This window comes from Sturnus vulgaris, chromosome 7 (assembly GCF_052056855.1).
Source record: "Sturnus vulgaris isolate bStuVul1 chromosome 7, bStuVul1.hap1, whole genome shotgun sequence".
Lineage (NCBI taxonomy): Eukaryota > Metazoa > Chordata > Aves > Passeriformes > Sturnidae > Sturnus > Sturnus vulgaris.
The window spans coordinates 32,814,872-32,839,464 of record NC_142249.1 but is presented as its reverse complement, the minus strand read 5'-3'; the positions used below and the strand labels follow the sequence as shown (position 1 = coordinate 32,839,464).

Below are 24,593 nucleotides of genomic sequence, written 5' to 3'. Positions count from 1 at the left end.
TGGTGTTATTTTATTGTGCTCAGTATTTGATATGCTGGTCTCCTGTCTATGTGTGAGATTTGTCATATTTCATTGAATATTTTTATCTTCTACACAGTTGTTTATCTTGAGGGCTTTTCTTCTTTTAATCTCTCTTCCTGAGAATTAACTGAAAGACGGCTTGGAAAGTTGATGCTAACCTACTCCTGAACTGTATGCATTAATTAAAGAAAGGGGATGTGCTTTGTATTGACAGGGAAAAAAATCTATTGGCCTGTTGTGGTCAGGTTCACCACTACCTGCTAAGTAGCTGCATCAGTGAATCCAGTGAAGTAAAACTGCTACTGCCTTAATAATCTGAGATTTCAGTTGTAATTCCTTTGTCATGCAGCCCTTCAGCTGCTTGTGAACTCAGAACTGGACGTGACTTTGGGGGATCCGGTGCAGAAAGAACTTTAGTCAGAAAAATGCAGCATCTTCTATCCCACCTGTGGGTTAGCAGCTGCAGCCTTGTGGGAGCTGCCAAGGAATGTGTCAACTTAAAGTGGCAATGAATTGGTAGCTGTCATACAGAATATTTGAGTAAAGCTGACTACCTCAGTTCTGTTTGTCTTTGCGTTCAGCTTTTAGCCTGCTGTGAACTTCCAGATCTTAACATGAATTAGGTAAAATCATGTCTCAGGTTTTTAAGAATGAAATTACTACAGTAGGAAGCATAAGCCATTTTTGAGTATAGAACACAGCTAAAATTGTAGCTTAAGCAGATCAGTTATGTAGCCTTAAGTGTAGTTTCTGCAGTAAAATTCAGAATTCTTTTATGTACATGCTAAGTTTGCTGTGTTAGGTGTCCTGACCACACGTGACCAGTCCCTCTTATTGCATCTCTTAAGTGTGAAGACTTGGAAATACAGCCCATTTAAGCCTTTGTGTTTCCACCAGAGAAGATTGGGCAGCAGGAGCCCTGGAAGCTGTGCTGTAATGCCTGAGTTTGCTCATCTGTAACAGAAATATTTTCAGTGTAGAGTGTCCACAGTTTTAACTTTTTAATTTTTAAAAAATATTCCATGTTTGCTTAGGGAAGTAAGTGTCTTGGAGTCTTTTTTGATTCCAGTAGTTCAAACAATTCAACTAGAAGTTGAAGCAAGTCATATTTTATGAACACGTTTTTTCTAGTCTTGCAATTATAAGGAGGAAGGATAGCTTTGGCTGGAGAATTCAGCAAGTAAAATCACATTGAAAAGCAGCAATTCATTCCTCCTGAAATGAGTTCAGGTCTTAGGATACTGTCAAGGCCCTTGATGTAGGTTAATTTCTGAAAGAGAATTATATCTCCCATTAATTGCCTGTCAGTCCAACGCAGCTTATTCTTTCTGCTGAGCACTAATAAACTGGAGAGACTGATGTCTGAGTACAGACATATCCACAATCCCTTTTGAGGGCCAGTTGTTTTTAAATCTTCCTGTCCTACAAATCTTTCTTCTTGATGATATTCAGTAGAGAGGGAGGTGTACATCCTTTCTTCCCCCAAATTTCCAAGGAGTGACTTCCAGCCAGCTGAGCAGCTCAGGGTGTTTTCCCTGCAAGAGTGGACCCTTGTTTTTAGCTTGTCTGGATGTGTGGGTGCCTGCTTGCATGTATGTACTGCTCTTCAGGAACTGAGGCTGTTTGTGCACTGAATAATGTGATCTTAAACTACCAGACTTCCAAAGTGCAAATGTTGCCTTTTTAATGTGAAGCTTACCTTGGAGATAAAACAACTGTTTTGAGAGAACTGGCTGACCTTGAACATGTGTTTCCTATTTTGTTACAGAATGTAAATACAGAACTAACTATTTTACACAGATTTTGGCTGGACTGAGATATAAGGGCTAATTTGTGTTATTTATGGAGTAAAAATTTCCTTATTTTACTGTTTAAAAAAGGTCATGCAACAGAAGAAAAAAATTCTTCAATAAATATCTGTAGAATATTAATTCTTCTTGTCCTTTTCTTGGAGAACTGATGGTGATTAACTGCAAGAATAAGTGCAATAAAGGATCACTATTACAACAGTAATTTATTTTGTGAGAATGTTGAAAAATGAAATTACATCAAGTCTGCACATTGATCACTTTATTAAACTGCTATTTGATACACTTTGAATGTAAAATATTCTATGTTATTATTATCTCATACATAACTTATCAGAAATTCAGCCTGATGGTGAAGGAAGGAGGTTCCTGAATTCTCTATCCCATCCTCATGTATTTGATACTTCAAAACTGTGCAATGAGTAAGTATTTTTCCACTTGAAACTGAAGATCATAAATTCCCTGCTTTGTGGGAAGGATTTGGCCACATGATTCCCATTTCAGTGGCAGGAATGTTGGTATTGCTCTGCAGAGCCCCGAGCTGTTGGCTGTGTCCAGAGTCTGAGCAGGAGGAGCTGAGCTACCCTTGCTGCTGTTCAGCAGGATCAGGGATGCTGCAGACACTGGTTTTGGTACCCAAGCTAGCTTTGCTAGCTGTGAGACTGAGATTTTTATAATGTATTTGTAATTACAATACATTATTTTATATATATTACTCTGGTAAATGTGAAAGACCTATCTTTCCTCTAAAATTAGTTAAAATTATTTCATTAGCTCATTTTTTCTCTAAGCAGTATGACAGTGAGTACATAGATTTAAGACCTTGCCTTCCTCTCTGCTACTTCAGAAAATCTGATAAAGCACAGCAAAAGTAGGTTACTCTTCCTTTTTTTTGCCTTCTCTCAAAATAGGAATATTTCAGAAGGGGATTAAAGCTTATAAAATGCGCCACAGTTCATTTTGTAGATGGTTTTAACTCTGAAAAACATCAGGTATGTAAAGTTACTCAAGTACAGCTACAACGTTTAAAAACTTCAGTGTTTTTAAAATTTACGCCACTGGTAGCAAAATAAAAAAACCCTGGTCTGTGAACCCAGTTTGTCTTTAAAATTCAGAAGCAGATGGAGATCTCTCCCCTGGAGTGTAAGATGTGCTGCTTGAGCAGGGTCAGGACACAGCTCTGCAGCCTGGAAAGGTGCAGGGAGCTGCACTGTGTCAGCCCAGTGGAGATCCCCAGTGCAGCTAAAATGCAGCCTGGTGTGAAATGCCACTTTACAGGAGGAGTTCTGTGCGTCTATAGCGGTCGTTCCCATACAGGTATAAAAAGTCAAGTATCAAAGAGGGTTTGTCACTGCAAGCTGAGCCCTGGGTACAACTCCCTGTCAACCTCCACTTTTTCCCTCTTAGCTGGTACCAATTAATGATGAGGACTTGCTGAGTAAATGAGATGCTAACAAAATTGTCTTTGGTAATTCCAGATTTTTTTTCTGTATTTTAAAGGAATAGAGTAAATTTAATCAAGGTTAGATTACTACTGAGGATTCCTAGTGTCCCAGATTTGAAATAAACAATACACTCATCCCAAACCCTGTCTCCTTTCCCCCACCCCTTGAACTGTTTTATTTATACATCTGATGAATATTCATATGTGTCTGAGCACAATAATAGTACCTATTTTTCCAAAGATGCTTATACTGGGAAATGAAATCAAGGAAGGCCAAAATGTCCCAAAATGTTATTTATGTTTGAGGAGAATTATGGAAATCCTGCATTTGCCCATGCGATTGCATCTAACTGCTCTTGGATTTTTAACTGCAATTTATCTGTTTGAATGAGTTCTTTGATTTTTCTATGTTTTGTGCCATTCTGTAACTAACTGTAAACTGTTGAGTTTTATGTGAGCTATTTAGCTCTGTTGTAGAAATTACAAGGGGAACTGTTTTCAGTCAACAAGAAAATAATTATAGGGGAATACCCACTTTACTAATTCAAATGAAATACTGTTAAGTTTTACATTTGTTTCCTATTCCTTAGGTAAAATGTTGTAATTAAAGGCAGATTTTTTTACCCCCAGGAAAAGGGAAATGAAATACATTCTTTGCTGCTTTTACAGCAAGTGTCACACAACCTGTTTCTGTACTTCAATTGCTGTGGAGTGGACAGAAGTCCCAGGAAGGTGAGAATTCAGCCAGGTGAGGAGAAGGGATCTCTACATGTGCTCTGGGTGGTTCTGCAGGCACATGATGAAATCCTGGATAGATCGACCCTCATAGCAGATCTTGTAGATGGTTGTAAATAATGGAAACCTGAAAGAAGCATGTAGGATTTAAAATAGTTTTTAAAGTTTATATAAACATTTCTATTCCGTTTTAATGGAAAAGTTGTTTTGTTCTGTTGAAAGTGGAAACGTTTTGTCTCTCTTTGCAATATAATTTTAGCTTGGGGCTGCCTTTACTGGAAGACTACTGAGTGAAGAAGAGAAGCTAAAGAGGGGCAAATCATGGGAGTGACATCAGAGAAAAGCTGTTTTGGAAACAAAATACCTATCTAGTATTTTTTATTTAAAAATTATTTTGAATTGCATATCCTCTTTTCCTGCTGTGTGCAAAATGGATATATTATTTGCAGTCATTACTGGTATCCAAAGGACTAAAAAGAATGAGAAGGTCTAATGATTTTCTTTTCTTGGCTTAAAGGATTCTTTTCCTTTTACAAGCTGTCTTAGTCATTATGTGGTAAAAAATGAGTCCACTGAATGACTTGGAGCTGAGCATGTAACAAAGTGCTATTATAGGATAATTATTAGATCAGACTGCGATTTAAAGCTGCTGTCAAAATGAGCTTTCCTTTTCTCTCTCATTTTTAAAAGATAATGCCACTTGAATCTTCTGTAACTGTTCCAATTCTAGTAAATTTTTAAGGATTCATTTAGCAGTGTTTGACTTCTGAGTACTGCTGATGTATGAGAAGAAATGGGATGGAGGGAAGTTTATCTTTTCTGTTGTGTAAGGTTTCAAATTATAAATAATCTTACATCATCCCAAGGAGCTAGAGGTACTTTTTACCTCAGCAGTATTTGTGGCACTAAAGCATTGATATCAGCACACATTACCTGTTCAGTGCATGTAAAAATCTTTGATTAGGAATATGATTCTGGCATTTTTACTGAGATAACTAAGTTCAGGTTTGCACTGAGAGCAGGACTTCTGCAAGCTGCAATGGTGGTATACTGAGAACAAGAAACCCTTTGTCCCATAAATCATGTCTGCAAGATGATTCTGTATACGGCATTAAATCTTATTTGGGGGGTGGAGATGTCTGGGAGGCTTCTTTACATTATAATTTCTATTGTTTCCTATGTATGGGCCATTCACTTAAGAGTTGGTGATGATCTCTGTGGGTCCCTTCCAGCTCAGAATATCCTGTGATTGTTTTCCCTGCTGTTCCAGTGTGATCTCACATTACTCTGTCTTCTAGTAGGCACTAACAGTATCCCCTGAACCCACTCTCTGTCTGTGACTTGTTTCTGCTTACACTGCTCAGCCCTTATCCCATGCAACTAACTCTGGCAATGAGGAGTCAAGCCAGGCTCCAGCAGTGGCCCAAGATGTAGAAAGCTGTTGTTGCAGAAATGAACAAGATAATTAAACACAACTACAGTTAAGGAGGTTATGAATCACTCACAATTTGTTGTTGATTTTGTTGTTTTTTTAAATCAAAGCACTTACTTTTGGAGCATATTTTTCTGTTTCAGAATTTTGTAGACTTCGGCTGAGGTCTGAGGACCTTGCAGCTTTTGTCCATTCAGCATCTCCTTTTCCAGCTCCTCAATGGACTAGAAGAGAGAAGATTGATTACTGTGGGTCAGAGGGGATACTGCTGTGTTACCAGCAGTTATCAAGAAGGTAAACAATTAATGATGCCTTTGTAAAACACAGACTGACTTCTTCATGCATTAGTGTAAAATATTTCAAAATCTTTCTTACTTTTCCTGTGCGAGCAAAGGCTTCCGCTACTTTTCTGTTGCGTCCCCCATAGCAGGTGGTGATGAGATCAGCAACCCCACAGCTTTCCAAAAAGGTGGCTATTGACACTGGTCCCTTGCAGAACATCTTGGCAAAGGCCACCATCTCCATGAGGCCCAGGCGTATCACTGCTGCCTTGGTGTTGTCCCCGAAACTCAGTCCATCGCAGAACCCCGCGCCCACCGCCACGATGTTCTAAAAATGGGCCAGTGCAAAAAACAGGAGGGAAGGAAACGGTCAGCCAAGGTGTGCAGCTCATCAGGGTGCCCTGAGCTCCAGGGAAACCCCACAGATCTGTCTTTATCAGATCAAGGGTCAATTTCCAATGGCTGTGAGTTTATCTTATGAAGAAACAGGTCACATAATGTTGAGCAAAAGTTTTAGAAGATTTTTATTAAGTATCTACTGTTACTCCCATAGGCAAAAACCAAAGCAGTGTTTTATACACTAATATTACAATCATATACCATATATGCAATTAGTGTTTTGTTTTTCTGTTAGTTCCAAGTTGGATCTCACTGACCTTTCTGTTTAACTATTTAAAATATCCCACACAGAGTCATACCTTTCTAGGTTTTCTTTTTGGGTCTCTGATTTTAGCAGCCATAGATTCCATCAAAAAGCTGCAGTAGCTCAAAATTTTGGGCTTACCTACAAATATCAGTAGAACTGCCCTTGTCTACAGCTCTAAACAAATCTCTCAGGATCCTAAACGTCTTCACAAGTCCTCACCATTGTTCAGCACGCTTCCCTTAGCACCTTCCAATTCCCAGCTCCTAAATAAATGTAGTTCAGTGTATATGAGTAATATGCCACCTAGTGCTACCATTGGGCTGTTTGCTCCAGACATGTATGTACCCCAGTGCACATGTTTAATTTTTTAGGTTTTTTTAGCAGAGGCAAAAAAACCCCAATGATTTCAAGAAGTGCAATGATTTATCACAAAGTAGAAAAAAACCTCTCTCCCATCTGTTCCTGCCCCCAGTTCTGCTCTGTGGCCAAAAGCAAAATCAGCAGTGTTTGGTTTTGTATGTCAAGAGATTTTATTTTTGTATGTGAAGTTAAACAGGACCAGTTCTTTCCTCGTCAGTCATCCACCTCCTCCATGGAAAGGTGAATTACTGAAGTATAAATGACTAAATGTATAAAGAAGTAAAAAGGATCACAGGCTAAAAGTCACTTTCAGTTCATATAAAAGCAAACTCCGAATCTCACACAATTGTCTCCTCATTGGAAATTTCGTGACTCTGGTGTAATTTCTGATCCCACCTGGGATCTCCATGTGGACCTTGCTGAATGCCACACAGACGAGCTGCCAACACACAGAGCATTGCTTCTGATGTGAGTTTTTCAGCAGGTTAGAACTTAAACCATAGACATAATTATTAGTGGGGCTACTCTATGTCATGAGAGTCTTTGTTTCATGTGTTCACAACATGCAGACAAGAAGACACAGTGGACTAAACTCTGCTCTCAAAAACAGATGTGCTTCTGGTAAAATAAAGATAAAAATACAACTATTTTGAAATGCTTTCCCTGCAGCTACATTTTAAATAAATTTTCCATTTTTGGGGATATTTATTTCCCAGGTTTATTTTCCTGGTTGGAAAACTGGCTCATGAATGATGCATCTTACCTGCACTCATTTACTCACATGGTGGCAAACCCCGTGGCTTACAGAAGACTCAGGTGAGGTTAGAATTTGGCCCTAATAAAACATATTGGCTTGAAAACTCACTTTTAAGGCTCCACAAAGCTCCACTGTATCGGAGTCAAGCACCACAGTAATCCTGAAATTGGGGGTCTGCATTAATTCTTTAAAGATTTCACCTTGTGTTTCGTTTTTGCATCCTGTGGGAAGGAAGGATAAAAGAGCACTTTTACAATATTTCAGAGTCCACACAGTTAACTTGAAATAAGGTTCTAGGGACTACTTCAGCTTTTGTGATCCCAGTCCCAAGGTGTTGCTAAACAAGAGGTTTATGCAATAGCAGTTTCTGCTGCTGGATGCCAGTGTTAAGTGTAGGCATCTCCAGGGCATTGATCAACATTGCTTAATGATACTTTAAAGAGTTGAACGTAGATACCCCCTAATGGATCTTTCTGCCTGAGAAAGCTTGTACAACCACAGACCTTACAAAATACATTGTTTGCCAACTGTTTCCTGCAAGACAATGGTATAATTTCTGCTTAGAAAATGTAAACCTGTGTCACTGCTAAGAACTATGATGGGACACAAATGACTAATGCCACAGGGCAGTAGTCCCAGTTACAGGGGGATCCATCCAGATGATGAAATTGAAGATTGGCACTGCTAAAACCTTTTTCCTATCAATTCTACAGGGGTCATGTATCATGTTGTTACAGTGCTCAGCCAAGGAGAGCCCTTGGTGCTAAAGGAGCTGAGGTTTACCTTGACCTAGAGAGCCCATGGCCAGCTAGGCAAAGACCTTTGAATAGAGTTTCACTTGAGTTTTGTTCAAGGTAGTTTGGTTTCCTTCAGGGGGAGCTCAGCTCTGAGTTTTACGAGCCTGGGGCACCACATTCTGGTAGCTGGGAGGTTTCTCACCATCTCATGAGAAACTTTAGGCTTGCTTCTTGTTCTTCACAATACCAGTTCTCTTTGAGGTGGCTGTTTCTGGGCTGCATGGCTTTCTATGAGGACAAAAGTAAGGGGCAAAGCTCTTTGCACAGTCACCATCACATCATGGCTTCAAACCAGGCCAGAAGTTAAATTCCCCCAGGAGAATGAATATAGCTCAACTCTCCTAATCATGTCTAGTCCTATTTGCACCTAGTTGCTCTTTCAGTAACAAATGCCCAGCTGGTACAGTTTGCACCATTACTGTGATATTTGCAAGGCAAAGGAACATTATTGCAACACGATTTATTTTTCCGTTTGCCTTTCTTAGCTCTGGAGGGTTGTAACTTTAATGTTGACTGACTTAAAAAAATCTCTGAATTTTAAAAACTACTGGATGAACTTTCCAAATCAGTCCTGGGAGGATCTGAGGCCATGTCTTGGCAAGCAGTCCAAATGGGAGAGAGGAACAGAGTGTTACTAGGTTTTCTTTTCCAAACAAGAAATTTTAAGATGAAGAAATACACCTCTGGGAGTGTGAGCACATAGGAGCTTCTGATTACACTTCTTCATCTAGACTGTATTGTGTATCCACTGCTGATGTACTCCATGTTGACCTCTACAGACACAAAAGGTGGCTCTTGCCAACTCCTACAGAAACAAGATTAAGATGTGATATTTTCAATGGATTAAATAAGCTCTCAGCACTGAAACCTACTGTCAGTTTGAATCTGATTCTTTCAGCACCAAACTCTCTGGAAATAATCCTGGGTCCCTGAAGGAGCTCAGCAGGCACTGCTCCTCTTGGGAACCCCTTGGGACTACTCACATCCCCCTGCTTCTTCCAGAGGTTATCCTGCCACAGGGGACTTTAAACCCCAGCTCTAGTTGGCTTTTTGCAATAGTTACCAATGGTGGTTTCACAGAACTTCTCATCAGCCACTTCTTTGGCTATGTTGGCCCCCATCAGCACACTGATCTCTATTTTCAGTTGCTCTCGAATGAGGTCAGAGATGAGCTTCAGGCCATCAGGACCCTCATCGATCCCCTGTAAAGAAGGTAGTTAAAGCCAGGGTATTAGAATAGGAAAATGACAGCAGCAGAACACTGGTAAAGAAGAAGGTGTTCTATTGCCTGCAGCTCTCTGGTTTTAATTGAAAAGAAAAAGGGGTCTTATAATCACTAGTGTTAGCCATTAATACAAATGTTCTGGGTTTGTAATTTGGTAACTAAATTCAAGGCAAGCTCAGGGAGAAGGGGTGACAGTCAAAGTAATCCTGCAAGAGGCCACATATCAAGTGCTGCTGTCTTGAGCCTTGCTTTCTTTAATGTTGTATTTTTCCTTTCAGTTAAGTTTCTGTAGTATAGGATCAGACGTTTAAAATTAAGTCTATAAGAAATGGCTTTTTTGCAAGATCTAAGTATTAATCAGAGTGCTTTTGGGGTGTTAAGGAGTATACTGAACTGTCTTGGGTTTCTTAAAGCTAAATTTGCAAAAATTTCCTTCCTCTCCCACCTTCTTCTCTTCTTACTACTGCTTATGAGATAATTTCTAAGGAGGGGAAGAGCTGGTATTGAATTCCAAAAACTTGAATTACATTTCTTTCATTACATTTTTAAGTGGGATATTTCCTGTAATGCAATCAAGAGAAGAAATGGTCAGACTACATTCCTATGCTTTGCCTCTGGCTTTTAGTTTGACATTCTCTTAAAATATTAATTCCTTTTAAGATTACACTAATCTGGTACCTCTCGAACCTTGAAAAGAGATTCCTCAGTTCATGCCAGATTGAAATTGCTTCAGTTTTGCAAAATCATTAGTTTATTATGCCATTTTAATGCTGCCAAGAACAGCTTTAGCCTGTACTTGGAAGAGGCACTTTGACTCAGAGTTCTCAGTTAGGAGTTAACTGAGGCTGTAGTCTCAGTATTTTTTCTGGCAGGAGTGCCAGCTTTATGCATCTCTTCCTCTGCCCATTTTCACCTCCATGCTGGTCCAAGGGGAAACTGATCCAGGCTAAACATGACTAGCAAAGACAGATACTCCTAGTCTGGATAGGTTGCCCATCCTTCCCTCTCCACAGCCACGAGAGCAGCAGAAGGGCTGGCAGAGCTGGGCAAGTTTTAACTCTTGCAGGAAGAAATGCTGGTGTTTATGCAGAGCATGCAGCTGAGGGCTGCAGCTCCTGCTCTGAAGTTGGAGCTGTTTATTTACTCCATATTGAGTGGTACAACAACTTACCTTGATCAGGGAAATGCCAAATGTCCCAGGTTTTATCTGTCCTGCAATCTGCTCACAGATTCGTCCAATAAATTGATGTGGCAGAACAAACACTAAAATATCTGCCCCGTTTGCTGCTTCAGCCACGTCTGGTACAGCCACCTGGGACAAGAGGGACAAGCAAAATGAGCCCCAGGTAAGAATCCTCAGTCCTTGCAAGACACCATCATGCCAAAGCCATGGCAGATGCAGTACAAATGTCCTTAATTTTAACTGGCCCTGTGGCATAGCTGCCAGCTCTCCACACAAGCAGCTGCAGATCTCTTCTGAAATATCCAAAGCAGCTGAACTTTTTTGTGGTTGGATTTTTTATAATTTTTAATTTTTTTTAATAATTTAACTCTGTGTGGATAATCTGGGGAAAATTATATACTTCATGAATTTATGGTGTGCTGGGAAGCCCCTTTGCTAGTTCAGCTTCTTGATCTGGTTCCTGAAGATAGCTGACCAACCCCTTATGATTCTTCCAGAATGAGTGGTAGCACTGGGGAGCACAGAAGAAAAATGGGGTGGTGGGACAGAGGCTCTTCTGGAAGTCTTCAGTTTCCACAGGTCACCAGCTGAGTTACTGAGGAATAAACTGTATCAAATGCAGAGATTATCATCATCTTTGGGCGGGTATGTGCCTTTGTTTTAAATATACAGTAATTTTCCCAAGAGTTATGAAAACCTATACAACATGCTTTAAAACTACCTAGCTGCATCTTCCTCCAAATTCTGGCATTTCTCAGAACAACAGTTCAAGCCAGGCTACAGAAGCAACAGCAGGTGAATTTGAACCTGCTAGACGCAGTTTACAGTAGGAGAAAACATCACTCTTGGATGCAGCCTTGGAGCATGCAGCCTTAAGCAAGTGGGATTCCCAGCAAGAAAACCAGAGCTGCTGCCAGCCAAGCTGCTGCTCTGGGAAAACAGTGAAGTGGGAGCAGGGCAGAGGCTGGCAGTGCTGCACAGGCTGTGCTCCTGTCTCTCCAAAATGCTGCAGAGCAATGCAAGGAAAAGCTCAGCTTGTTTGGTTTTCTTTTTTTTTCTCAGTTGGAGATGATCTGAGGGTCCCTCTACTGCAACCAGCTGATATTTGCTGCCGAAGCTTCAGGCTTTGCTCTAAACAGGGTGAGGCTGGCCTCAAGGGATGATCACAAGCCTGTTGATCTGCTAGAGGGTTGTAAAAATAACAGTGACAAGTCAGTTGTAACCCAGGAGAACTGTGTGCCAAGTCCAAACATCAGGAGCGCAAATATGCAATCACAGCACAAAATGAAATACTAAATATAACCACTCCCCAAGCAAGGAGACCTACCACATGCAGCATTTTAACTTCCCTTTACAACTGCAACTGTTCCAAAAATGTGACATTACTCACAAAGCAGTAGCATTTGGCAAAGTCTTGAACAGCCAGACCCCCTCACCTCACTTGCTTTGGTAGCAGTAAATTATCTAAGGTGATTAATTTAAGTAGAGATGTGTAACTTGGTATTTTAAATGCCCATTAAAACAAATACCTTATATATTTTGATGGAATTTAGAGCTTTATTAACTACAGCTGTCTTGAAATCACCCATGAGCTGATAGCTCATTATTCATCTCCTTGTAGGCCACAGCCTCTGCTTTAGATTTCTTTTTTTGAAGAAAGGAGAACAGTGGCTTTGCCTGTTTTTTTCCAGAAGATGCTGTGCGTTTGAAATAGCTCTGTGTAGACAGATCTCTCCCTGCCATTTCTAGAGTTGTGCTGATCTCTGCCAGGGAGGAGGATGGTGTGATACCAGCACAGACACAGTTGGTATTTGAAGTCGTGCATGACATACAAGACAAGCAGAAATCACAGAACTGAATTATATTCCAGAAACTTATAATGGAGTGAGTTAGGTGGCAAACCAGAACAAAGCAGTGATTTGCTTCCTAATTTTTTTCCAGATGGTGTCTCCCTTATTAAGAAAAAAAACCCAAAAAACCACGAAAACAAACAAATTCAGTGATTTTAAATTTTTTTTCAACTTACCACATTGTGGGGTATCTTGTATCCAGGCAGATATTTAACATTTTCATGTTCCTGGTTGATGATTTCTGAGAGTTTTCTTCCATTAATGATCTCTTCAAACACCCACATCTTGACAGTGGGATCAAATCTGTTGGACTTCTGGACATTTTTGCCAATGATTCTTGCTATGGCTGATCCCCTTTAAAATAAAATAAAAATAACTAAAGGGGGAAAAGTACTTTTATTGTGAATTGGAAACACAAGTTACTTTAAACATCATAACTCATAAAAAGCCTGTGCTATAAAGCTGTCTAGGTGTTTGCAACATTTATCAGAAGAGCCCCTCAAGTTTAAAAACAGAGAAAGTAGAACAGGGGAAAAATATAACTACAATAATGGAACTGAAGTAGTATCAAAGGTTATAGAGCAGGAGTGTGATATACCATCAACAGCACTAAAAATACATTATCTGAGATTAAAATCTTTTATGGTCCTCAGATAATTCTGTCTTTTTGTCAAGATCAATAAATGTAAAATAATCCAGGTGGTAAATAAGCACTGAGCAATCTTGCTGTGACAGTCTTCGTGCATCTCATGTAAAATAGATGCATCCCACTTTCCTGTCTATACACAAACAGTTAAAATAAGGATTTTACATAAGAGGTAAATGGTCAGAAAAAAACCCAATCCTTCAACCTGGTAGTTTCTCTTTACTTATTGTTCTAATTATCACTGTAACAAGACCTGTAATATTTGCAGCCTGAGGATATTTTAACCATTCAGTTTACTCATCTTGAGTCATACTGAGCATTTTAAATTTCAGGTCAGACAATTTTATTCCCCTATCATCACTGCAGCCTTGCAAACACTCACATGGCAAGAGAGAATTAGAAACCTCACAGAAAACACTGGAAGTATTGTTTAATGAACTTTAAATTTTTTAGGGGAGAGGGGTGATTATTTTTACTCCTCTCTTCCTTCTCCCCATTTTAATGCTACTTTAATCTCTCAAGTATTGGCCACTTTATTAACACAAGTGAAAGAGAAGCTCCAGTTGCAGTACTCTTGTCCTCTGATCCATTTGTAACAAGGAGCATGAACAGGATTTAGCTGTGCTGTGTGTTCTGGAACTGATAAAGTTCTTGGAGATATCAAAGTCCAGGTAGGTCTGTGTTGTCAATGATTCAAAGTGAAACCACATTGTAACTGACCCTCCTTGGTTCACTCATATTTTTAATGTAACAGATTTGCATAAGGTTAAATTGCTCAATAACTAATAAGGTCTTAATAGGTAATTAAGGTCTTAATCTTTAGTGATAAAGAAATCTTGCTGAGATCAGGTTTCACCTTGCTCAGTGTTGATTATATGCTATATCCTGAGCTGCTATAGTGCTTTTTTTGTTTAGTTATTTAGTTTGGGGCTTTTTTTTGGTTGGTTTGTGGTTTTTGTTTTGGGTGTTTGGTTCTTTACAATATTTAGGGAAGTATTTTAAGGGTGAACCTTTACTGTAAGAGTTCTACTGTTTTGAAAGAAAGGCATGCAGTTATATCATACATATTATTTATAAAATTGCTTATATTCTGGTTCTCTTGCCCTCCTATCAGCAGAGGGCACATTCAAAGCTTGAGCTGAGGATGAATTTTGGCTCCACACAAGAAACGTGTGTTAACAAGAAAAAGGTTTGGGGTTTTTTCATAAACTTGAGATATAAATTCATTGTCCTGGTTGTCCAGCACAACCTGGATGATGAACTTACACATCAAGCCTACCCATAAAAATAACATTTTTAGCTAAGTACCAAGAACATACGATTTTCTGTTGAAAGATGCAGACTCCAGTTCTAATCCCTGAAATCCTGAGTGGGATTCAGTAGATAAACACAAACCCTCCTGCACCTACTGGCAACCACAAAATGCAGTGCAGCGCTTGCTCCGCTCAACCATATCGCTCATGAGCCTCCTGGCAGTGTTGACTTAGCAAGTCCCCATGACCTGCTGAACTTCTGCAGCTGACATGAGCTTTTGCAACGTTGCTGTGTCACGTGTGAGCCACGATTCTGAGCTGCAGGAAAGCCTCAAGAGCACAGATCTGAACTGCTGCCCAAATATTTATGAGGAACATAAGAAAAAAAAAATGTTTGCCAAAGGTAAACATTGTATTTCTCTGTAGCACTAAAACAACCTGTTCTGCCACCAAGGCTATGAATAAATGTTATTCATACATCAGCACAATGATTATGTCCTCCCTGAGGATTTTAGAGTTTATGTATATGGTAGGAAGCAAGAGATGGGCCCAGGAAGGCTGGCAGTATGGGTAAGTAGATGGTATTGAATAGGCTGGGGTCTCAGTATCTCTGCAGAATAGCTCTTTTCAAGTTTGTAGGTACAGGTGGAAAACCAGAGAACTTCCTCGAGTACAGATCTGAATACAACTAAGTAACTTTAAATGATGTCTCGTGGGAAGGGGGACAGCCTGGGAAAAGCAGGAGGTCCCTGCTTGAGGATGCAGCAAGAGAATGATGAAGTTTGTGACTGTGGGCTGACCAAAGGTAAAAAAAGTTTCCTTCCAAACTTGCAGTCATGGCTGTTGAGGGCTTGGAAGAGACAATGAGCTGCCTGCACAGGCAGGTGAGAGAAGAGAAAGTGGCAGGGAGAGGGATGCCTTCCCTGCAAAAATGTGAAAACAGCAGTTGAGGAAACTGATAGGGCTAGAGGAAGCCAGAAGTGTGATAATGAGGTCCAGAAGAGTTGGCTGTGCAGTTCCATGGGAAAGGCTGTATCTGCGAGATGTCATGCACAAAGAGAATGCACTGAGAGCAGTGGACTGTTTTTACAAGGCAGGAAGGCAGAGAGCTATGCACAGCAGAGAACTCTGCTGTGTTCTCAGCAGCTCACAAGCAACCACTCCCTCACTTACTGACTTCTGGCATTACTTCCACCTAGCTGTCAGATATTTTTAAAATCTTAAGGAGCTTGCTGTCCTTGTACAAAAACAATCACCAGAACTACCTGGAGGCTAGGCTTGCTAATCCCAAATGCATGCACATGCATGTTGGTCTGTTTGTTTGTGCTCAGTGTTCAGAAAGCATAAGAAAAGTAAGATCTAAGTCCTGTGAGATGGATTTACTGATCTTACTGGGGTCTGTCAGACTCAAGGAGATTTGGAGCTTTGCTTTTGTCCAGGCTGGAAAGGACTGAGCAGTAGTGAGCATATTCTTGAGAATGAGGATAAATGGGAGATCTGAACACCATGCTGTGTCCACACCAAGATGCAAAAGGACATGTTGAGGAGGATGGAAGTGAAAGGTGCCAATACATTGTGGCTTTATCTGAAGCCTGTGCCCCGGTTCCTTCAGAGGAACACAAACAGCATCACCACCCTTCTCACTGCCGAACGCTTCAACCTGCACTGCCGGGGCCCTGCCGCAGGCACACACAGCCATAGCTGCAGCTCCGGGCCTCTCTGGATCCTGTCGCCAGGCTTTAAGCGGCTCACACACCTGGGGTGATGCGGGACCCTCATGCTTCTCCAGCTCTCATTGACTGGTGCATCTCTCGGGCCGATGGTCCCTGCCCAGGGGCCCAGAACCGCGGCAGGACGGGCCCGTGGTCGCGGTTTCAGGACCATGGAGACGCTCCGCGCCCCGGCCCCGCCGCTCCCCGCTCTGCACCTGTTGCGGAGCCCCTGCCCGCCGCGGAGGGAGGAAAAACCGAGCAAGGAATGGGGGAAGGAGGAGGAAAAGCGAAAGACATGAAGGAAAAAAAGGGAGGAGGGTAAAGGGAGAGCCCCCGCTCCCCCCCGCGCTGCGGCACTCACCAGTTCCCCGAGCCGACGATGCAGACGCGGAGCGGCGACATCCTGCGGGCTGCGTCCCGCCCGCGGGGCTCGGCTCGGCGGGCTCGGTCCGTCCCGCCCGCCAGCACCGCCCCTGCCTCCCGGCCCGGCCCCCGGCGATGCGGGAGGGACGGGCGGGAGCGGGCGGCAGCCCCGCCTGCGGCCCCGGGGATGCTCTGCCCCGGTCGGTCCTTGCGCCGAGAGTCGGCTGGAGGGGTGGGAGTCAGTGCCCCGGAAGGGGGAATTGGGAAAATGGTGCCTTCTCCGAAGTGTACGGGGATAAGGACCTGTGTGGGGAAGGCGGGAAGCCCTGCATTTCTCGTGGGGTGGGAGCTTTCTGCCCACCGGCAGCACCGAGGGGTTCGGTACGGTGGGTAACGTGGCAGAGGGACACAAGCTGGGCTCTTCGGGACAGTGGGAGACATCTCAAGGTCCCACCTGCCCCGCCCCACAAAGAGGAATGGTATAAATCCTTCAGTCACATTAGGAATGCACCAAGAAAAGTCCACGAGTGCATTAGCAGAGCCAAATTCATCTGATAAATCCTGAACTATATCACAGCTCTTTATATGGGACATCAAATATAAGTTGTCTGCAAGGAAGAACAAAAAGGAGTGTTGGTCCTTTTCTCCTACGTTGTTTAATCATGCATAACACCCTACAAATGACCACATTTTACTTCTCAGCCCTCTAGTACACCCTCTCTCCTCTTCAAAGCATCCTTCTCTCATTTTTGAGCCAAAGGACTGCATTTGCTGCCTTTCCTGCTCTTGCACTCCTGTTTCCCCTCAATCTGCCGTGTCCAGGCTCATGTCGCTGCCACGGGGCTGTGGGCTCAGCAGTGACCACATCTGCTGCCCTCACCCCAGAGTTCGGCTCAGTGGGTTCCTGGCTCTGTGGGATGTGGACACCTGACCCCGTGATTCATAGAGGGGAGGCTGGCTGCCAGCACTGGAAGAGCCTGTGGGTGTTTCTGGAGGTACACATATGTTCATCTCGCCTGCTGTCAGCTCCATTGGCTCAATTATTTGGTGCATCCTGATAGTAATGACTGTTTGTGGACTTAACAAAAAGACTAGGGAAAAACCCTGCAAAAGAATATTTTGAGAAAATAACCAGGACAGGTTGATGAAAAGGAAGGTATAGCTGGGACCCATGGCATGTGTGAAGCCTCATGGGGATTCTGCAAGAAGATGCATTACTTGCAAGCAAAGTTTGAGCACAGGCACAAGAGCCTTTCTGTGGTTCCAGGTACATTTGCAGTATCCTGCTTGTTCACCATGATTTGCTTCTTCCTCTGTGTCCCTTCATTCTCTTCTCCCTTTAACTCACCTTCCTCTTGAGAAGAAGATCTAAAGTGGAAGTGAAGAGTAGCCATCATCCTTCTTGCCCTGTTCCTCTGCTTGTTCTTGTTTGCAAGCTCTTCTGTCCTGGTGAGTTCCCAGGTCCCAGGGAGGGGACAGACTCACTGAAGCACAGGCTTATTCCTGGTCTATATAATACATTGCAAGTATTGCAAGCTGTGTAGTGTCTTTTTCCTAAATTAATGTGGAAGCTTTTAGTTACAACGGATAACTAATAGTTTGGCGGCCTCTGGACCGATTTATGTGGCCTCCATGTCATGATTACAATGACCATTTGGTGGGTGCAAATAAACTGGCAGGGGATGAGCAGGCAGATGGATACAGCAGCACTTGTGAAGAGCAGGGAACACAGCCTGGGATGGTGAGTGCACACATTAGCTTATCCATCTGTGACACTAATTGGCTGTGGAAGTGTATAACTTGTGCTGCTGCTGAACTCTCCTCTGGATCTGTGTGCTTACTGCTCCGTAGAGATGGATAGGGAAGCATTCAATCCCTGAGGATGGTTTCAGGTGGTCCGCAGGCAGTTTTAGATGCCAGCTTTGGATGTCAAGGTTATCTCAGTGGCAGTGCTGTGTGAGGCCCCGAGAAATGGGTCCTTTGTTAGATTCCAGAGCCACAGAGCACACACTGGCGGGTGCTGACGACTGTTGTTTTATCAGGCAATGGGAAGGATCTGCTCTTTCCCATGCAGGCTCCATGTTTGTTTTTCACATAAGCCCAGGAGAGTTAGCTCGGATGTGTGAGTCATCGGGACATAACAGACATAAAAGCTCAGTTGCCATAAAGGGAGGCTAAAGACAACTCTCTCAAGGCCACCTCCACCCAATCTCACCTGATCTTCCATACCTAATGGGTTATGCACATGGCCCAGAGATTACACAGCTGAACCGTTTTCCCCTGCAAACAGAAAAACCTCTCCATCAGTGCAGCAAAGCCAGGGCAGTGACAGGAGATTTTGTTAAGCCTGGTGTGGCTCTTTCTATGGTGGCAATGGAGTCTTTGAACATCCCAAAAAAAGTGACTGAGAAATGCCAAACTCAGTATCCCTCTTAAGACTGGTTAGAGGTTTTGCTCCCTCTTCTCCTACTGAGGAGTTATTTGAGACCATTACTGCTCTCATGGTGAGAGCCCTTCCTGTTTCTTATCCAACTTATGCCCATCTGCTCTAGCATGAGTGCTGTCTGTAAATGTGAATGATTCTTCTCCCCTGACGCTTATTCTTCCTCTCTGCCTGAGGAATTTATTTACAGAAAGGAATCGGATCCCATCTCACCATTCATTTTGCCAAGCTCAGCAAGACGTGCTGTCTTAGCTATTCCTCTGATTATCTGGATGTCACTTCTTTGTACCTGTTCCAGGATGAATTCAGGCTTGCTGAACACTATAACCTGAATGATGCCCAAAAATTTCAGCTGAATTTTACCCAGTGTTTTCTATCTGTTTGTTTATTGTTTCTGAAAATATAGGGCTTGCTACATGTAAAACTCCATTTATCTTTCTAATAACTACACCACACATATGATTCTTCCTCTTCTGTTGTTCAAAGAAATAAACTCTAATTTATGGCAGAAGTGTTACCAATCTCTCAGTACATGTCCCTGCATTATATGCTGTTACATTTCTTCCCTTGTCTATTATTAGGGCATGATAATTATATAATTCTTCCTTTAGGATTTTGTCTCTGTTGGAAATATCTCCTAGATTTGTTGTTAGCAAATTTCATTACCTCATTCGTAATTTTTTGCATCAAGCTAACTAATGAAATTACTTAGACTTACTGATTACTCCAGCCCTCTAATTTTGCTCTCAGCCTCATCAACAGTTTTCACTCCCAATTCTGTTCCTTCTTCATTTTATAGTGTTTATGTTAAGCCTCATCTTCTCAAGTTTAACTAATAATTATCTAGGTAATACCAAATCAAATACTTTACCAAAGTTCAGGTTGATAAGATTTATTGTTTTTCCTTTGTTCTGATTTGCCATTATCTTATCAAAGAAAGACATTGAGCTGGTCTACATATAATGTGCCTAATCTACACTTTAACCCATTTTCTGCTTCAATTCATGTCTTTTTTTACTCATGGCTGATATTTGCTCTAAAAAGCCTGAAGATGTCATTGATGGAGATTATTCAGTATTCAGAAGTGAAGGGTAAAGAGCCCTCAAGTTTTGTGGCTGTATTACACAGTAATTTCCACATCTGTGCCCTTTAGCCTCTTAAGTGTGCTGTCTCTGCTCTCTGGGGTTAGTTACATTCTTTTCCTTACGGAGTCTGAAGCAATATCTTCCTTTAGCTTTTAGGTATCTGTCCTGCTGCTATTATGGTCAGTGCTTTCCTTCATTTCCTTTGCAATCATGCATTAAACCCTTTATGTCCTTGTTTTCCTGCCCTGTGCAGTTCTGGTTTGTTTTGATTTTGAGTAGTACCTTTAATTTTGGACGTTTGAATGGCAGTTCTCTCTGCATATCACTCCCTTCTCTTTTGTTTTATAAGACTTTTTGCATATTCCTGAGATGCCCTGCACTGTTTGCATCATAGTTCCCATCCTATGCAGGCCTCTGGAGCTACTGGTAATATTCAGCCTTATTTTGTCTGACCTCTTTGGAGAGAAGTAAGATTCAAGGATCTCTTCCATCTTGTGACTACTTGAAAGCAAAGCAGAATATGAATTTTGCATTCCCTGGGGTGATGGTCAGATAGCTTTGCTCCTCAGCATCTTAAGGAATGCAGGCTTTGGAGTTTAGGGAAAGAGGAGCTGAAAATTGAGGTATGTTTTCATATTTTTCCAAGCTTTGTGGGATGGTGTCAGTAGGACTCACACATTCAGTTTTCTCACCTGTGGATCTATAGGTAGAGTTAAGTTTGGGGTAGGTCTGGAGTTTAGAATGAGGGTTCCCAAAGTCAGCCTTGGTATGTGAGAGGAGCTCACCTGCTGTGAGTGTCCAGAGAAACCTCCCCCTGGCTGAGGTCTACAGGCCATTCAAAACCTACAACTTCAGCTCTACCCAAAATGCAAGTGCAGTGCCTGACCTTCACCTTACACTACACAGCCTGGTGGACTGCACTGGCTTTGGAATTACTCAGATATCATCACTCTTCATTTTCCTCTGGAAAATTTTTGCACATAAGCTCTCCCTGAATTACATCCTAAACAGAAGATTTGCATGGTTTAAAATGCATATATAAACATAAAATGATTATGCTTAATTACTTTTAATTATAGGTAGTAAATAATAGCCATTTATACTGAGGTAGCATATAATATCTCCAAAAGACTCTTAAAGGATATTAGGTGCAAATAAACAATGTCACTTTGCATCCCTAAAAGCTGACAGCCCAAATTGCTTACCGTTTTACAGCTTCCACACTGATTTTTTGCAGCCTGTTTTTACTCACTCATGGGATCTAGAAAACAAATCAACTGTGAAGCCTTGACTCCACTCATTTAATTTAGTTGAATTTTCTGCTGCAGGTTCTGATCAGATTATATAGGAAGAACTTTTTTTTCCACACTTAAGTTAGTTCCGCAACAAGTGGAAAATGAGACCGGATTTTTGCTGTATAGAAATCTATATAATTCAAAGCAATTTGAGGAATTCAAGCAGAACAGACTGAGACCCCAATTGTAAAACCATCTGTACTCTTCAGGACTTTCTATAATCCAACAAAATTTTCAGGACAAGAAATAGGACTATAGCAGAACTGAAAAATGCATTTGACAGAATAGAAACAGTATTGGTAACTTAATTTTCTATAAAATAGATATCAAACCCTAGGCAACAGACCAACAAATACTTTCCAGAATCCAAATATACCCACTCTGTAGGTAGCACAGGCAACAAAAAGAAAGGATATAATTTGGAAATTAAGAAGTAAATGAGAATCAGCTAGAGTGTACAGGTAGGAGATCTGGTGATGAGAACAGCTCAGTATCAGTATCCCTCAAACAGAACTTAAATGGAAACACAGCAGCCAAATTATTGACTATGTAAGTTTACCTACAAAAATTACCAAGTGCTTTGGTTTGGTTTCCAAACGGAACTTATTAACATGATGCACCTGGAAATGGCACTTGAGAGTGAGATAACAAGCATCTAAACATGATAATGGAGATCTACAGCAGGGAGAGATACACATGTTGTCATAGAAACTGTGCAGGAAAAGTGCGTAGGAGTAAAGCATGGCACAGAAAAGCATCTGGGAGAAAGGGCTGAAGAGCTGAACTTACTCAGCAGCTCTTAAGGTTAGATGACACATTAATAAAAACACAGTTGTTTTTCAGCATATAGAGACTCACAGAGGAAAGGAGTCCTAACAGTGAGCTTCAGAAAAACTGAAGGCAGCAGTGCCATGTTGTGCCATAGCGTGGGGCAGAAAAAGTCTCTAAAGAAAGGCTGGAGATTGCCAGGAGATGGATGAAAAAGCTGGGAAGCCCCCCAGTCCCAACCCCAGCATGTGCCCCCCTGTGCCTGCTGAGCACACTGGGACCCAGGCGGGTGATAAGGTCACATGCATTCCCTGGACTCCTCTCCCAGCAGCAAGTCCATGGAGGGTGACCCAGCCTGGCTCATTCAGAGCCTGCAAACTCCCTCCCCTGCACAGAACCGCTTGGGTGGTCCCACAGTGCTGACTCCTCCGTTATGGACTCTCATGTGGCTACATTTCTTGAAGACACAAGGCCTTAAACAGACAAATGTGTATTTTTGAATTCCAGAATTCCCCACACAAAGAGCTTGAGTAGGGGAATATCTGGAGGAAGCTCCTGCTTTACTCTGTTGAGGTGAGTGACACGGCAGTAAAGATCTCCTTGAGTTCAGGGAGAGGAGTCACCCGGGGGTTGTTGAGGCAAGGCAGAAGGGAAATCTTCCCATGGTGCAGAAGGACCAGGCAGAGGTGACAGAGTCCAGCTGCTGCACTTTGTGCTAGAACAGCCTGCACTCAGCCACAATGGCCTGTGAGGCAACACCCCGAGCTCCCTTCCTGCTCACAAATTGGAGAGAAAAGGGCAGGGAGGCATCCCTGTGTGGCTCTTGCAAGCAGAGGGTTGACACTTGGAAAAGACCCAGGACACTCATCCAGCTGTCAGCAGCAGCTCTGTCGCATGGCCAGATTAAAGCCATGCATGCTGAGAAGTAATGCAAGGGCAGGAAAAGGGACTAAAATATGGGGCTCATCAATGGTGTGGCTGTGGAAATGTCTCGAACTCTGATTGTAACACGGTTATCTCCTGCTGCTGCTGCTGCTGAGCTGCACCTCTCGGACAAGCTTTAGTGTGTGTGAGGAGTTGGAAGTCCTCCAGGACAGTGTAAATGCTTTGAGGGTTCCAGGTGGTGGGGCTGGGTGGTGGGCAGAACCAGCAACTGCTAGGGTCTGAAAGATAAAAGGCAATGTGAGTGTGCTGGTTGCTGTTTGCCAGTGTGGAGTGGGATGGGGTGGCATGGGCTTCGCTCTTGTGTGGTGGCTGCAGAGCAGAGTTGCTTCTGACACTTTTGCAGCTCCATGGTTGCCTGATGAGGATGACAGCTCCAAGCTGTGGCTCTGCATACAGAAGCATTAAAGAAAAATTACACTGGCAGCAACTCCCAAGAAGCCTCTCTAGAGACAGATACAAGGTCCTTCAGCCCTGTTCTTCACTGAGTTCTCAGGGCACACTCTTTTCCTTAGAGGGTGTCCCTCAGAGGGGAAGCTACTGGGATTACACTCCCAGCTTCCATCCAGAGCAAGCCTTTGCTGCTGCCCCAGTTTCCATTTCCACATCAGGATTGTGTAGGGTTGAGGTAATGCCGGACCCCGGAGCATGACTCAGTGTAAAGTCACACTGTGTGCTGCTCAAAATGGAGCCAAATGTGAGTGTGGAGAACGTGAGTGGGTTGTAGACAGGGATGGAAACTTTTTAAGCAGTGTAAGCTGCTGTCATGTGTGAGTGTGCTGCTTTCAGCTGGACCTGAATTATAGCAGGATATGACACATAGGGACTGAGAAGAGTGAGGAAATTAGGGGATGACTGACAGTGATTGAAAAAAGATTTTGACTCCTTTAGACTACAGAACTGATGAATAACTGTTCAAAGCAGGAACCAGTGCTTCATACACGTTAAATAGCAAAACCAGAGACCCAGGGACTCAGTCATGCCCCTAAAGCTCCAAAATTAAGATATTCTGTCAAAATATAGTCACAGTGTGAAGTACTCTGGTGGGTGAAATCGCTTGTGTTACATTTACCTGACCTTACCGGCCATTTTCACCTACAGCCATGAGAATACAGCCATGAGCTCAATGTGTTGAAGGAGAAAGGTAGTTTATTTTAAACAAATTTCCTTCCTTGTTCTTGTGTCACGGAATCTACAGTTTTAGTAGGTAGGTATCGTTTATACTTAGAAAGAATAGGAAATTCTTTCATGAATTGTTTCCCAGGCTATTAATACAGTATCAGTTGAGAAAAAATTTAACCTCCAGAACAATTGTAGGATTAAAAAGTGCAGATATGAAGCTCCATCAGTGACGTTACTTTTCTGTCATTTTCTCATTGCCTGGCAGCTCCCCCAGTTCAGCAATGATTATGAAAAGTTGCACTTCTCAGGCAGTAAAGACAGGCTGCACTTGTGGCTTTCCTTTCCGAGGACTGATGCCATTCCCCCGTATGCCTGTAGAGGATGCAGTTCCCTTAGCAGACAGGAGCAGTAATAGTTTAGTCTTC

At 42.3% G+C, this 24,593-nt stretch overlaps 1 protein-coding gene across 1 annotated transcript; it reads right to left on the bottom strand.

Annotated features, from left to right (window-relative positions):
- Positions 1–2,016: 2,016 nt before the first annotated feature.
- LOC106850470 (glycerol-3-phosphate dehydrogenase 1-like protein) lies at positions 2,017–16,627 on the bottom strand. The gene is made up of 8 exons (XM_014871804.2): positions 16,512–16,627; positions 12,716–12,893; positions 10,678–10,818; positions 9,345–9,483; positions 7,593–7,705; positions 5,816–6,049; positions 5,558–5,664; positions 2,017–4,135 (listed from the first exon to the last, which is right to left on the bottom strand). Exons 1-8 carry the CDS (start codon positions 16,550–16,552, stop codon positions 4,039–4,041), a joined length of 1,050 nt encoding a protein of 349 aa, XP_014727290.1. The 5' UTR covers positions 16,553–16,627; the 3' UTR covers positions 2,017–4,038.
- Between the last annotated feature and the right edge of the window lie 7,966 nt (positions 16,628–24,593).